The sequence below is a fragment of the Canis aureus genome, chromosome X (assembly GCF_053574225.1).
Source record: "Canis aureus isolate CA01 chromosome X, VMU_Caureus_v.1.0, whole genome shotgun sequence".
NCBI lineage: Eukaryota > Metazoa > Chordata > Mammalia > Carnivora > Canidae > Canis > Canis aureus.
In genome coordinates this window covers 115,305,931-115,322,304 of record NC_135649.1, presented here as the reverse complement: position 1 = coordinate 115,322,304, position 16,374 = coordinate 115,305,931, and the positions used below count along the sequence as shown (strand labels likewise).

Here is a 16,374-nt window from a genome sequence, read left to right as displayed (position 1 = left end):
CCTCCCACTCGCCCCTGCAGAGTTGTCTCTAAATGTTGAAAGGTTGCCATAGACACCAATAGGTTTGAAGGCAGTTGGGGTAATCTGGGAAGACTTGAAGGGAGTGATTCTTGGAGAGTGGTCTGAAGAAAGAGGATGGAGTGTCATTTGTTGTGAAAGAAAAGGTTATGGGGAGTTTTAGGTAAATGACATTGAACAAGGCAGATTGGTTGATGTAGGTGATGGAAATAGTAAGTGGCCCAGGGTCTCTAGGAGAAACCCTTGTATTTGGAGATTCCATCCGGTTTCTGCATCGTCAGGATAAGAACACAAATGGCCAGAGGTATAAGGGGCTCTGCCCTCTGCCCACTGCCAGCCGGCTCAGGCATCCTGTGCTCAATGCCCAGGCCCCAGGTGATCCCATAGAATGGGAACCGCAGGTGGGCAGGGATTATTTTGTGTTTTGTTCACTGATATGTCGGTATAGTCTAGAAGAGTCTTTGTTGCAGAGTAGGGGCTTGTCAAACATTTGCTCAATGAATTCCAGTGGTTTTTAAAGTTGAATGTAAGTAAAGATAAATGGAGAGCTACTAAGGGTGTCCTCTACTGGGAGGAAAAGATTAAGAATCCTACTCGAGATAAGATGCAGTTGGAAATCATTATAGTATTTTGTGAAGGGAAGTGGTACAATCAACATAATAGCTCAAGAAGATGGTTAAAATTGCTTCCAAATAGACCAGAGAGAATGGAGACAGGAAGCATTCCACTTCTTGATAAAAAATATATATATTTTTTTAAAAAGCCATTTTTTCCAAATATGCTGATGAACTGAATGAACTCAAAGGCCAATCCCTGTGTTGCCTGTCTGAAAGCCTTAAGCACCTCATTATCGTCTCACCTGGCAACATCCACTCTATCCATTCTAGCCCAAGCTCGGAATTCCATTTCTCTCACTGCACATTGCAACACGCCAACCTTCAGCCCCTCCTTCTGAAATGGTCCATTAGAAACAAGAGGTGCACCTACGGGCCTTTGCACAGCCCTGTCCCAGAGCCCGGGGTCACAGCATCTACCCTTGGGGCCCGGCACCTCTAGTTGGCTATGGGAGATGCTCTTGATGGATGCTAAAACCCAGAAGCACGGTGTTGGAAGTGAAGGCAATAGCTGTGTCAACAAGACGGAGAGGATTCTCTTAGCAAAATGGGCATAAAGTCTAAATATTTCCTGGGCAAGAGCAGGTTGGGGTTGGGAATCTCCCAGACACTCTGTGCCCTCCGTAGCCCTGTGGCTAAGTACACAAAGTTTATTAAAGCAAATGCTATGGCCAAGAAGTGCTTCTCTCTATCGCTCGCTTCTCTGAATTATTTTCTCTCCCCTTTCCTCCCTCAATCCCCATTCTCATCCACCCACTAGGATCTTTTTTCTTTTTTTCTTTGGCAGTCTTCAAGGAAAAATAATGAAAAGAAAAAGAACTGGAATTTACATAATACCTTTCTGCCAAGATACTAAAAGCAATTCAGCCATCTATAATTTGTCCTCCTCACAACAATCCCCGAACAGCCCTGTTATTACTATTACTGTTATTATTTCCATTTTGTGGGCACATTGCTTGCCGCTGAGACTTTTGGCCAACAACACCTCATTTCTTGAACAATATTCGCCCCTCCGCTTACGTATTAAAAAAGGCTTCAACTGCCACCTCCCATTTGCCATTGTGCCACGTATTCCATTACGGTCTCTGGCCTTCTGTTTAATTTTATCGTTTAAAAATATATTAAATCCCTGTATTGTGTGCGCGCTGCAGGACTGGTGAACAGAAGGTGAAGTGAGCCCTGAAAGAGGGCAGGATCAAACATAAAATTCCTCTGAACTAAAGAGAGAAATGGGAAGCGACTGTCAAGGCAAATTGATTTGAATTGCATAACAATGTGATTTTTTTTTTTTTTAAGAATCGACTGGGGGATATGAACTATTCTTTCTAACAGCTTCAACTTGGCAGATGACACTACCTGTCTCCTTCTGATCTCTTCCAGTCTTTCAGGCTCCAAATTTTTATTGGCTTCAATTTTTTTAATGTTTCCAGCTCCCTGAATTTTTCTAGTCATCTCGGATGCTCCACAACAGCAGTGCCTCCGTGGGAATGACCCTGAAATGGCACAAACCACTTCCAAATGGTCCCTTTTAATGGCCCCAACCATCAGTTCCTCCCTTGGCCCGCTACCTAATTTATTTTTAACGTGGAGAGATTTTATTCAGCAGACCAGATGTTGGATCTGACATTTCCCCCTCTTTCTTCTCCTCTTACTCATATTTAGCGTTACAGCAAATTCTCCTTCTTCTCTTTATAGAATATCTGCTCTACCCTTAGATTAGGGGCCGTATTGCTTCATAACAAATAACCACAAGGTCTCAGCGGCTTGTAACAACAAGGATTTTCTTTTTTATTACACTGGTGACATTGTATAGCATTAAATTTGCCATTTTAGGGGCACCTGGGTGGCTCAGTTGGTAAAGGGTCTTCCTTCGGCTCAGGTCATCATCCCGGGTCCTGGGATCGAGTCCCACGTCAGGCTCCCTGCTCATTGGGGAGTCTGCTTCTCCCTCTCCATCTTCCCCTCCCTCTGCTTGTGTATTCCTCAATAATTCTCTCAAATAAATGAATAAAATGGTTTTTTAAAAAATCCTCTTAAAAAATAAGAAAATGCACAGCACGTCCAGGTCTCTTTCTACCAGCCTTTGTCTCTGTCTCAGAAGGGTTGCATGGAGCACAGTTTGAAAACTGGGATTCCCAATAATTTTGATAAAATGTATACTATTTAGTTTGGGGGAGTTGAATGTTGTACACTTACCCCTTTTTGCAACTCTCTAAGATGACGGAGCTTTAACTACGTGTAAGTAACTTTAGGATGTTCTTGGAACTCAGCAAGAATACAAGAATCAGGTCAAGAAAGGCTAGTAGAGTTCATCAGAGTAAAGAGATATCCATGTCACAGAACTACAAAGGAATGGCGTAGCCAAATAAAACAGTCTTCAGCTGGGCACGTGCATGACCTATATCATTCCCACTCCTAGGTGTGTACCAAACAGAAGTGCGTACGTATATTCACCAAAAGACATCTACAAGAATAATAATAGCAATACTGTCTTTACAGCTCCAGTGTGAAAACCAGCGACATGTCCATCAGTTCGTAAAATGTTTTGTGGTCTTAGAAATCAGGATAGTGAGGGGCACCTGGTTGAGCGTCTGCCTTCAGCTCAGGGCGTGATCCCAGGGTCCTGGGATCCAGTCCCACATCGGGCCCCCCGCAGGGAGCCTGCTTCTCCCTCTGCCTGTGTCTCTGCCTCTCTCTCTCTCTCTCTCTCTCTCTCACTGTCTCTCATGAATAAATAAATAAAACCTAAAAAACAAAAAAAAAGAAATAAGGTAATCAGGATAGTGAGGGGCGCCTGGGTGGCTCAGTGGTCAAGCATCTGCCTTTGGCTCAGGGCGTGATCCCGGGGTCCTGGGATCCAGTCCCTCACCGCTTCTCCCTCTGCCTGTATCTCTGCCTCTCTCTGTGTCTCTCATGAATAAATAAATAAAATCTTTAAAAAAAAATCAGGATAGTGAATGGGGGCATGAGACTTGGTTTCGACTCAGGTCGTGATCTCAGAGATCCAGCCCCAAATCCGGCTCTGTGCTGGGCATGCAGCCTGTTTAAGATTCTCTCTCTCTCTCCCTCTCCCTCTGCTCCTCCCTGCTCCACCTTCTCTCTTTCTTTAAACGAAGAAGAAGAAGAAGAAGACGACAGTCAGGATAGTGATTATTCCAGAGAGGAATGTCTGATGTAGCCCAGGGTGTCTCAATCTGGGCACTACTGACATTTTTGGCTGAAAATTCTTTGGCTTAGGGGGCTGTGCTCTGCACCGTAGGACATTTAGCAGTGGCCCTATCTTCCACCTCCTAGATGCCAGTAGCAGCCCATTGTTGTGATAACCATAAATGTCTCCAGTCATTGCCAAATGCCCTCTGTGGGGCAAAATCGTTCCCCAGTGAGAATCACTGATGTATCTCAAATGCCTGGCACCCCGAGATACTCAGTAAATACTCATCAAAGAGGTGAATGAGGTGAGAGCTATTTAGTATCATACGTGTGTGTAAAACAATTTAATTTTTATCTCAAAGAACTCCTGCTGTCCTTTATGAATCTTAAATGTAAGTACCGGTTTCATCCATTAGTTAAAGGTAAGTAGTTCAAAGGCGAAAGACAGCATTCATTCAGCTGAAAATGAATTAAACAGACAAAAAATTTAGGTCAAACCAAAAACAAACACTACATGCAAATAAAACTCTCTTGACAGCAGTTTCCAAGTGCCTAACCTGAAATTTCACTGCAAAGGTTTAAAAAGGACAATAAAATAAAGTGCTTGAAATGAGCCGATTTCATTTAAATGTTAATTTTGATAACCACTGCATCATTTATGTGGATTTTAACCTAATGACCTAATATTCTTCACAAAGAAAAACCCAGCCTAAGCCTTAAATACACTCATTAAAATGTGAATTAGATTTTGCAAAAAAAAATCTGGCTTCTCCGTAGGGTTTGTATTTATAGGCCTCGGTTGTATATAAGTATTCAATTCGAAAGCTAAAATTACAATGTACTTTAATCCGTGCTCTGCAAAGTTCAAATATATACCCGACAATATGCAGCTGATTGTGCCCTCCAAATTCTCCTTTGTAGTAGAGCACTTTTAGTCCAAGACTCTGATGGGTCTTTTTCTCTCATAAGTTTATTATTAGTTCTTTCTCCTCCACCTCAGTCTCCAAAGTGTGTAATTGTGGCAGTTGTGCTCTCTTCACTTCCGCCAGTTAGAGCATTAGCATCCTTGTCCACGATTCCGCCTCAGTTTGTATGATGGATGGATTATATATATATAATATATATATTTAAGATTTAATATGTAATATATATAAATTTAAGACTTAATATATATATTTAAGATTTAATATATATGTATTTAAGATTTTATTTATTCATGAGAGACACAGAGAAAGAGGCAGAGACAGAGACTCAGGCAGAGGGAGAAGCAGGCTCCCCACAAGGAGCCCAATGCAAGACTCGATCCCAGGGCCCCAGTGAGCCACCCAGGCACCCACATTTTGTTTTTAAATGTGAGTCCGTGTCAGTATTCTGGGGAGCCATGTTCAATTTCAAAATCATTTGACCTCTTGGAGGACTGTTTTTTAAAAACTTAGTCTTTTTCTAAAGTTTTTTTATTTATTCATTTATTGAGAGTGAGAAAGTGTGTGTCAGTGGCAGGGAGGGTCAGAGGGAGAGGGGGAGAGAATTCCAAGCAGAGTCCCAGCTGAGTGCAGAGCCCAACATGGGGCTCGATCTCATAACCCTCAGATCACGACCTGAGCTAAAACCTAGAGTCAGATGCCTAACCTACTGAGCCACCCAGGTGCTCTTAAAAACAGTTTCCTTTTTTTTTTTTTTTTAGATTTTATTTATTTATTCATGAGACACACACACAGAGAGGCAGAGACAAAGGCAGAGGGGGAAGTAGGCTCCATGCAGGGAGCCCAATGCAGGACTTGATCCCAGGACCCCGGGATCAGGACCCCAAGCCGAAGGCTGAGGCTCAACCGCTGAGCCACCCAAGCGTCCCAAAACATAGTTTTCCATGTCTTTATGGACAGATGGTATTCTGTTTTCTTTTGCTGTCCAATAAATGTAATGGCTTGATAAAATAACTTCTCATGTGCCATGACTCTGCGGGTTGACTACTCATCCACGTAGTTCTCACAAGTATCTCTCATGTGGCTGTTAGGAGCCAGCTAGAGCTGCAGCCACACACAGGCTTGTTTGGGCCGGACATCCCAGGTGGCTCCTCCCTTCCTGGTTGTTGCCTGGACTCGGGCAGCTGACACAGGTGCCACCAGCCAGGTGCCAGGCAAGCCCCCCCTTGCCGCACCCACCACCCCCCATGCTTCTCCACCTGGCCAGCCTCCTCACAACATGGTGGTCACAGGGTTGCTGGCCTTCTCACCTGGTAGCTGGCTTCTCTCAGTGAGGACTTCAAGATCCCCAGAAGGGGTCTCTGGGAGGCTTCTAGGATTCTTCTAACCAAGGCCTGGGAGTCATGCAGGGCCACTTCCACACTTTGTCTTTGTCAAAAGCAAGTCACAGACCAGCCCAGATTCGAGGGAAGGACACTACACAGGGTCTTCGAAAAGCTGTGGTTCGTTGAGGTCCATCTCCGGGGCCCCTGCGTCACAGATGGGAAAAGATGAACAGTTCAGTCATCCACTTTTTCAGGGTGAAGTCTTCAACCTATCGCTTTATAAGGATCTTTTCTTAAAGTCTCTTCATTTTCCCCATTGGCTACCAAGGTGGTGGAGTTTCCTTGCTCAGCTGTCTAACCCCCCTCTCAAGGGTAAAATGGTACTGAGAGGGACATTGTAGAATTGGGAGAAGCCAAGCCAGTGCTCCTGGACAAGTAAACCCTTAAACCAGCTCTTGTCTTTGTTGCCCTGATGACTCTGCTGGCTTCATTATGTGCATTGTCTTCATCAGCATTCCCTGAACGTTGACTGAGAAATGCCACATAATCCCATTCTTTGCAGTTATCAAAGGAAAGGCTCGGTTCCGCACCAATGTCTAGAGCGTTAATGTTTCCCAAAGTCCATGACGGATCACACTTAGCCTTAATGTGTTGATCTGGTTTGAATGCTTAGTCATTTGCTAGCTGTTTTCATTCCCTTTCAGCTAATGGCTTGAGTACATGTTCGGAATCGATAGAACGGATAATTAGTGTCTCTCAGAGTGTTGGAAAGGTCAACTAGACGAAGCATTAAGCCGCCAATCTAAGTAGTCCTGTGGCAACTTTTCTAGAAGTGAAGGGCGCATCATTTCCTCCAGCTTGGCCAGCGATTGACTGGGCGGACTATGTTATGGCTGGTTATCAGATCATAAAAATCTTAATGTTCTTTTCACATCTCCTGGTTCGGATAGAAAAAAAAAATGGAAAGAAAACCACTGGGATACCGATACCCTAGGATTGCAGAAAGCCTCTTCTGAGCAAAGTCGCTGGAGAAATGCTGTTATAATCATTTCTGATTTCCATCATCCGTGGCCGTCCACCAGCCGAGAGTCTAAGGAGCTTGCAGAACAGAATATTTTGCTAATCTCTCTGAAGTGCAAGAAGAATCTTACGTGTATGTGCATTTACCTGAGAAGTGAAGGTTCCAGTGCCCTTTCTCTGTGCCTTAGCACCTTTCTTTCCAAATAAAATTAATGCACATCAGTCTCTCGAGTTATGCGAGGATGTCATTTTGCAGTTTACAAAATCCTTTCAGATGTGGCCCTCAGTTACCTCCTTATTTTGCTTTTCCGGGAGCATCACCTTCCAGCCTTCATGGATTGGATCCTTACTTCGTTTTTGAAGTTTAGAACCTTCCAGTTAACTTGTTTGGACTTGTTTTGTAAAGCAAGAGTCTTGAGTTTTGACATAAAATATCTTCCTATATATTTTAGTTCTTTGGGCTTGGTTTTGTTTGATTTTCCCGATTTCTGAGATCTCCATGCTCTTCACAGCTCTGTTACATCCCTATCGATTTCAGAGTTGATCAAGGGATCTATTTAGGTGGCATAGGAGGAAACATTCTGCACGCCAATATGATTACCTACTGCAATATTAAATTCGTGTAAATATAGAGTGAGAAAGGCAGTTTGGGAAAGATGCCAAGCTATGCCGCTCTAAGAAAAAGACCACACCAGCTTTAGCTGCATTGTTGCAAGAGATTTAACACCGAAAGCCTCATTAGAATCCTAGCTTTTCCTCACATCACTTTGCTTCTGCTGCAACAAAATCACAGCCAATGAATTTTACAAATGGGATGTGTTGGCAAAGCACGACCTGCAACCACTGATGCCCGATGTCCCAAGCATGCTGCAAGGGATTCCATCAAAAAGGGATAAAAAGAGACTTTTGTTGAAGAATTGAAGGCAAATTTGATAGGAGAAGTTTAGGGGAGGTCAGACTCTATTTTCCCTCTGCATGTCAGCACTGTGATTCGGGGATTTAAATGATGTTTTTAACAAGCTCAACTATTTCAAAACTATTGGTACTGCGCTTTGAAACTATTCGTCAAAAGTAGAAGATGTACTTGGAATTTATTAGAATACTTCTCTACACATGCCCCAACTGTATTTTTTAACATCCCCAGCTGTTTCAGACCTTCATAAAAGTTCGTTATGTGCTTCCTGGAATGTGGCATCTTCCATTCTCTGTTCTAATCTTCCTGTGGAAGCGATTTTAAAATGGCTTTGATCTTTTTTCCCTAGGATCCCCAGGATCTTAGGGTTCGGAATTCTAAGAGATCCAAAACATTATGAAGTTCATTCTTCTTGTCTGGCAGGTTATAATGAAAGAATTATAGGTGAGAGAAACAGAAGAAAAGCACCTCTCCAGCCTGGATGATAAATAACATACTGGAGTATTTTACTTCAATTCAAATAACGTCATCTATTCATTAATTGGTAAAGTTAAAACCAAGCTAGGTTGTGTTTCAGGCACTTTGTAGAGAATTTACTATAGGCACAAGAACTTTAAATGCCATAAACATAATAGACATATTTTGAAAATTTTTTCCATTTTTAAATTAACAGGGTGTGCTGAACAATTCTTTATGCGGATGTTCCTTACCATGCATAAATAATCTCGCCTGAGGTGAATTCATGGGTGGAGACCACTTTTAAGATACTTAGCGTTCACTTGGTTATTAATCTTTCTGCTAGTGGGGCACACAGAATCTCACATGGTCCCCAATAATCCTTGCTTCTGGATATTCATAGTTTTTTGCATTCCACTCTCTTTTAGTATGGGTGGGACCTTTGCTTCTCCCCGCCAGAATATGGGCAAGGGTGATGGGATGTCGTTTCTGTGATTATCTTATATACAATTGTAACTTCCATCTTGCCAGCAAACTCTCCTTTGCTGGTTTTGATGAAGCAAGTTGCCATGTTGGGGAGGCCCACGTGGCAAGGAACTAGGGGTAAACCGTAGCCAACTGCAAGCCAGGAACTGAGGTCCTTGGTCCAACAAGTCAAAAGGAATTTAATCCTGCCAAAAGCTGCAGAGGTTTGTTTGGAAGTGAATCCTTCCCAGTCGAGATTTCAGATGAGATCTCAGCCCTGGGCAACACTCTGATGGCAGTCTCATGAGAGAAATTTTATTTTTTATTTATTTATTATTTATTTATTTATTCATGAGAGACCGGGATCCCCATGAGAGAAGTTTTATTTTATTTATTTATTTATTTTCTTTAAAGATTTTATTTATTTATTCATAGACACACAGAGAGAGAGGCAGAGACATAGGCAGAGGGAGAAGCAGGCTCCATGCAGGGAGCCCAATGTGGGACTCGATCCTGGGTCCCCAGGATCACACCCCAGGCTGCAGGCGGTGCCAAACCACTGTGCCACCGGGGCTGCCCGAGAGAAGTTTTAAATGAGAGCCAAGTTAGGGACGCCTGGGTGGCTCAGTGGTTGAGTGCCTGCCTTTGGCTCAGCGTATGATCCCAGGGTCCTGGGATCAAGTCCTGCATTGGGCCCCCCCCCCAGGGAGCCTGCTTCTCCCTCTGCCTATGTCTCTGCCTCTCTCTCTCTGTGTCTCTCATGAATAAATAAAAATAAAATCTTAAAAAAAAATCTTTAAATGACAGCCAAGTTAAGGGGCACCTGGGTGGCTCAGTCAGTTAAGCATCTGCCTTCAGCTCAGATCATGATCCCGGGGTCCTGGGATCGAGCCCTGTGTGGGGCTCCCTGCTCAGCAGGGCATCTGCTACTGCCTCTTCCTCTGTGCTCTCCCTCTCTCTCTCAAGTAAATACATTTTTAAAAAGAAAAAAAAAGATACTCAAGTTAAGCCATGCTCATATTTCCGCCTCCTAAAAAGTACGAGATAATAAATGTGTGTTGTTTGAAGCCACTAAATTTGTGATGGTCTGTTATGCAGCACTAGATAACTAATAAAGCTAGCATCTGTGGTAGGAGAGAATAATGTTCCAACCCCCAAAGATGTCCACAGCGTAGTCTCCAAAGCCTGTGACTGTAGATGTGATTCCATTAAGAAGGGGGTGATTATCCTGGATTTTCCAGGGGGACTCCATGTAATCTGAAGGGTCTTTATAATTGAAAGAGGAAGGCAGGAAAGCCAGGGAGAAATTTGAAGATGCTACGCTGCTGGTTTTGAAGATGGAAGAAGAGGCCATGATCCAAGGAATACAGGAAGGCTCTAGAAGCTGGAAAAGCTTCCAGAATGAGTGCAGCCCTGCTGTCACCTTAACTTTAGCCTAGTGAGGCCCACTTCAGACTTTTGACCTCCAATCTTTGTAAGATAATACATTTGTGTTGTTTTTAGCCACTAGGTCCGTGGTAATTTATTACAGCAGTGATAGGAAGCTAATCCGGTTTCTTGGCTTATTTGTTTAGCATCTGAGATGCATAACCTGTGCCCTTCTCCAGGCACTGTTCTGCTTCAAACAGTCTACACCGGAGCTGGGATATCTGCTTCCCTTTCCAGAAGTGAACAGACGAATACGGTGCCATTGGGCATCGCTCTGGAGGACATGAGCATTTTCCCCAGCACCTCGTGTCCCCTCACTCTTGTGTTTTCCTCTTGACTGTTTATTTCTTAGAGCTCTGAGCACTGACTGTCTCCGTCAAGGGTTGTTCGGGCTCAAAGAATACGATCTCTTCCAGTCAGTTGAAGTAGAGAAGTTGGAGAAGCATGTAGCCAGCAGGTCTCAGAGGGTGGAATCCTACAGCCTCTGTCTTCTCCCCGCTGCCCGTTCGTGACTGCCCACCAGGGCCAGCTCTTCCTGAGCCCTCAACGAAACCTCAGGCAGGCTCCATCAGCATATCCGGCAGGTTTCAGAAAATTCTCCGTCACTTGTACACTTATAATCACAACAACTTGTAATCTCTGATTTAAATGTTCAGTTGTCAATAAGAATCAAAACTCCCAACTGCACAAAATGCCTCTCTCTCGCCCCTATTTCCTGCCTGGGAAGCCTGCGGTGGGCTAAGAGGCATTCCCCAACCTTCTTCTATAGCTTTAGCTCCTTCCGCATAGAAATGGGACCAGGACAGTGAGGGAAAGAGCCACAAGGGTTCTCACTTGATTGGCACCAATGTAACCTGCCATTGGTTTCCTCTATCTGTGGAGGATAATGAAAGTTGACTCTTGGGCGCCTGGGTGGCTCAGTCGGTTGGGCATCTGCCTTCAGCTCAGGTCATGTTCCCAGAGTCCTGGGTTCAAGCCTCGCATCGAGCCTGCTTGTCCCTCTCCCTCTGCCCTTCCCCTTGCTCATGCTCACCATCTCTCTCTCAAATAGATAAATAAAATCTTAAAAAAAAAAAGAAAGTTGACTCTTTCCCTTGCGGGCATGTTGGTGGATTCCTGGAAGATGTCTGTCGGGTGGCTCCAGCTGTAGCTCTCTTGAGTCAGAGAGAAGGCAGAGGCTGGCTGTGTCCAATACTCCTCAGCTTCTACCTCTTTCTACCAAGGCTCTCTCACCCCTCGGGCAGCTCAGCTGAGCAAGATGCCATTAGTAAGCGACTCCGGGTGCTGTTTCTACCACGTCTTCCACATATTGGCCCTAGGAATGGCACACTGGGCCTGCCTCAGTGGAAGGGTAGCAATTTTGCAAACATAGCCTCTGTAATTTGGGCATAGGTTGCTTCCACCGGCCTCTCCCGGTAGCCTTTTTTTTTTTTTTTTTTTTTTTTGTCGCTTTTAATTAAGTAATGAGTCCAGCTCCAAGGTGCATAAGGGGTTAGAGGTCCCAAACTCTGGTTTTCCATACTTCCTTTGAAAGTCCTGCGGCACCTAGCTTTGGCGCGCAAAGGTGATTGGCATCTTTTGGCCTGAGGCCCCAGCTGGAGCTACCTCAGCCGTCTTGGCATCCTGTGACCTATGAACACATAGGGCTTCCTTTTTGCTGGTGTTGTTATTGTTGTTGTTTCGGTTTTTTGTTTGTTTGTTTGTTTTTGTTTTTGTTTTTTACCCCTTGTAGGATTGAATTAGGAATCCTAAGGGATGCAAAGCACCATGGAGTTAATTCTTCATGTCTGGCAGGGGATAATTAAGTACTTGTAGGTGAAAGGAAACAGAAGTAAAAGCCCATTCCCAGAACTGATCATAGTTATATTGAGATTTTTCCACCAATTTCTTTCTTTCTGACAGAATGGTGGGAGCCAGGACTGCGCAGGGGACTACCGGCCTTTGTCACCTCTACTCTTGCCCAGTCATGACTGGCACTCGGCTCCCAACACTCTGTTTCTTAGTTGATCCTACAGAGGGGAATCTAATTGGCTCACTCAGCCCCTAGGCCCAATCAGCTGTGCCCAGGGCACAATCCCCAGAGCCCTACTAGCCCACTAGCAAGGACCCCCGCTGCCACATGCACACAAATGCTTCCATCAGCTGGGCTGTATCACATCTCTCCTCTGCTGGGCCTTCCTTGTTTCCCGTGAACAAGGGGAACTTGAGTGAGAGCTAAGAAGCAGTACTTTGCTTCTGTGTGTGTCGCTTTCTGAGTGTGTGTTTCTCTTACGCAGAGATCTGTGTGGAAAGAGTGGGGGCTGGGGGCTTGTGTTCAGCCCCCAGTGGTAGTTGGGTGCAGTTGAACAGCCCCAGAGAGTTGGGAGGCTGGTCCTCCGTCGTCTTGGTGAGCAAATGAGGGATTTCTTTAGAGGCCCCCAAGAGCCACCTCCCCTTAAGCAGTTGGTGAGTTTGCTAGCATACGTCTACCCCACATTTCTTCATCCTCTTCCAAATTGTGAGGGGTTTTTTTTATTATTATTATTAAACCATACGTGCAGAGAGTTGAGGTCATCAAACTCATCTGTTCATGGTATCAACGATCGTCATCATAGACCCATGTAAGGCTCTTCTCCACTGATTTTACTTATTTATAGTCACACCCGCTCCCATGTCCCCGAGAGAAATCCTCTCCAACCTGTTTGGCGTGTCTCGTGCTCTCTTATTGCCTTCTCCCCAGTGTGTGCTGCTTTTTGGAGCACATACGTTCTGAGCTCTTGGGAATGGTATTATGTTGTGTTCCTCGTCCAGTTTCTTCCCCCACATGCAAAGCACCCTCCAGGAGTGCCCGGGCAAGACTGGGCTCCTGCCTCGTCTCGCCACATCATTCCGTGGCGTGCACGCATGCGTCTCCTTAGCCACTCTTCTGTAGCTGGACGCCCAGCTCGTTTCCAGCACTTCACCTCCATGGTCCTGGGAGCCAGACAGGATGCCTTTGCGGTGTCAACCAGAGGGGAACGGCTGCCTCAGTGGCACAGGTGACACTGAGGTCTTTGCCTGGTGGTGCCAGACTGCTCCCCTGAACTGCTACGCGGGTCCATACACCCAGCAGCCGTGCATGGTCATTCATTTCATCCACTTAACTCTGGTTTGGTCATACTGTCGCTGCATTTCTCCATCTAATGAGAATGCGGGCTGCCTACTTGTTAGTGGAGCTTTCCGCCCACCCTTGGCAACTGGGACCCCGTGGGAGCATCCAGGCCACTGGCACCCACGTGCTACTCTCCCCACAGTTACCATCACCCGGAATGTTCTGATACTTCTTCCAGTTGCTCTTGAGTTCTAGCCCACCCTTCCCCACTCGGCTGACTGCTCTCCTCCCGCACCTCGCGGTCCACACCGAGCGCTGCCAGGGCAAGTGTTCCGACCCGGTCCGACCCGGTCCGACCCAGCCTCAGTGCAATGATGGCTAGCAGGCCGATTTGCAGTGGCTCCTTCCGGGGAGCGGCCGTGCAGCAGACTCCCTTCACCTTATTCCTTTGCAGAATAAATCACAAGAGGAGGCCATTAATTAAAACCTAAAGGAGAAAAAAGTCGGCGTCTCCTCAACAAAGTGACAACTGACCTTTCTCCTACTTGGGATAAAAAGGGAAGGAAGGAAGGAAAACCACTATAACCACAGCATGATTTTCCCAAGGGGTTGAGTTATTTGTCAGGATTGGGTTATCTGGGGGAAATTAAATAAACCACGATCTTAAAAAAAAAAAAAAATAGACCACGATCTTGCCTCGTTCTGCTTCTCCTGCGTGGTGTCCCCCACCATGGACACCGTTGCCCAGCGAGCAGCCACCTGAGATGCTTAGCGGCCCAGCGTCTTGGGCGTTGCGACTGTGGACCCCCATGAGCCACCTGGCGCGGGGAAGTGATGTTGCGGGGGTGCCGTTTGCCCACGAGAACCCCACAGTGACAGTTTTCTTTCATGATGCTGATGACCCCGAGCAGATAATGATGTTGTGAATTTTTAAAAATCGATTCCCTTTCTAGAAAATTAAAATCAAAAGGGGAGAATCAGTGTTGAGGGCCGCGGAAAGTGCGAGACGGAGGGAGTCGAGGCCTCTGAGACACCCCTTCCCTGGGCGAGTGTTTTCCGAAAGCCCTGGTGTTTGGCATCACAGGTAATAGCGCCCAACGCAAACCGCAGGGGAAGCTTTCCATCAGGCCGTTTGTTACACTGGGTGAACACTTGATTTTGGTTTTCTCCGCGGTCTGAAAGCCCATCTTTGAGCTTTTTGATTTACTCTGCCTGAGAGCCCAGGAAACAGTCGCCAACACATCACACATCGCATTTCAAAAGCACGCTGTCACTATCAAGAGACCGGCCTCTGTGCATTTCATAAATATGTTTGTTTTTCTTCTCTTTCAGAAGCTGCAAAGAATCGATACTCCTCACTGTCATTCAGCCTTACCCTGTAAGTGTCCTGTGAGTAAAAGTGCCGGTGTATGAGCCCAGGATTGTGGTCTCCTCTTCCCCGTCCCCTGAAACCGTGCCCGCGAATAACGGCAGAGGAAAACAGCATCGCATTCACCATATGAGTTTAGAAATCTTCATTATTTGTATTTTATACACCGTGATAGCAAAACCATTCAGAGGAGAGAAAAGAAAGTAATGCAGTTTCTATAGATCCTGAAAACCGGCTCTTCGGTCCTATGGGACTCACATCTAGAAATCCCACAAGACTCAAGATTTTCCTAGGGTTCCCAGCGTAAGAATCACAAATATAATGGGACTGTTTGACTGTAGGATGTTCCAGCGTGATGCTTTCTCATATCCCCTTCTAAATCAGTTGGTAGATATTTCAGGGAGCCTCCCCCTTTTGAAGGTGGCTCTTAGAGGAAATACAACTGTCAGAATTTGATGTCGGCAGCCTTGGTCAGGAGCATGCGGAGTGATTAAAATCGTACTGCCTTCAGTTGCCATGATTTTTTTTCTGACAACTTGATCACAGTATAATTTGTGTATCCTAAAATCCACCCATCTTAAGCATACAATTCAATGATCTGTATAAAATTTACTCAGGCATGGGGCCATCACCAGGATCCAGTTTGGGAGCACTGTCTTTAGCCCAATGAGATCCCTCGTTCTCATTTACAGTGAATACCCCTCCCACCCTCAGTCACATGCAACTACTAATTGACTTTCTATTTCTAGAGATTTGCTGTTGTTTGTGAATTCCATACATTGGCAGTTGAGCTAAAAAATACCAAGGCGAATTCCTTCAGATTTTCCCCCAAACGTTTGCCTTTGGTACCTTGTGTGCCCCTTGCAGGGATTGGCAGAGATTCCCGCCTGTTTGCGCTTCTCGTTTCTTCCCCAGGGAGTTGGAGGCTCTGCTAGTGGCCACTCTGCATCTCCTGACCAAAGTCATTCCTGTCTCCTGTCCCAGCATTTTCCTCCTAAGCCCTATAGCCTAAGCATTTCAGGCAGGAAAAAATAAGTATTCAAGATTCTGATAAGATGACAAATAGAACTAACCGAGACCACAGATCGTGCCATCCAGGATATAACTACTTATAATAAAAGCTTAGTTTACTATTGACTGTCACCTTTAGTCCCACTCTGGGATGCAACCACACGCGCATGTGTGGATTTGAAAACCAAGGAGACAGCAGGAAGTAAGAGAACCGAGATTTGAGATCTAGTTCCTGGCGCTAGAACAGGTGACTCCCACACCTGCTCGGATTTCCGCGCCTGTCTGAGAAGGTCACACTGACTCACATCCAAGGGCTTCCCTGCTCCACCATCTCATGATTCCGTGATTCCTTCCAGATAAAGTACAGCTGGTCTGTTTTTACATTGTTTCAGTTAACCAAATTGTCACTCATGCTCACTTCAAATCTGTCCACACTTTGTCATTTCTTTGCAGTGGACAGATAGGTTGGGGGAAGCCAATGGAAATGTCTACAATGACCGAGTGGTTGACCAACTGTAAATTCCTGGTGGCACTTCAAGTTCACATTGTCTTTCCTGAATTCTCTCTTCCCACTTTGTAACCTCTTAGGGCGTGTGAGATCGGAACCATTTT

The 16,374-nt window shown here is 45.3% G+C and overlaps 1 protein-coding gene across 4 annotated transcripts in view; it reads left to right on the top strand.

Annotated features, from left to right (window-relative positions):
• Window positions 1–16,374, top strand: part of FRMPD4 (FERM and PDZ domain containing 4) — a 565,544-nt gene that overhangs the window by 504,272 nt on the left and 44,898 nt on the right. For all 4 annotated transcript variants that reach the window (XM_077889744.1, XM_077889743.1, XM_077889745.1 and 1 more), the window contains exon 5: window positions 14,715–14,760. In XM_077889744.1, the coding sequence (XP_077745870.1) occupies window positions 14,715–14,760 (46 nt within the window). The remainder of the gene's footprint in view (window positions 1–14,714; window positions 14,761–16,374) is intronic.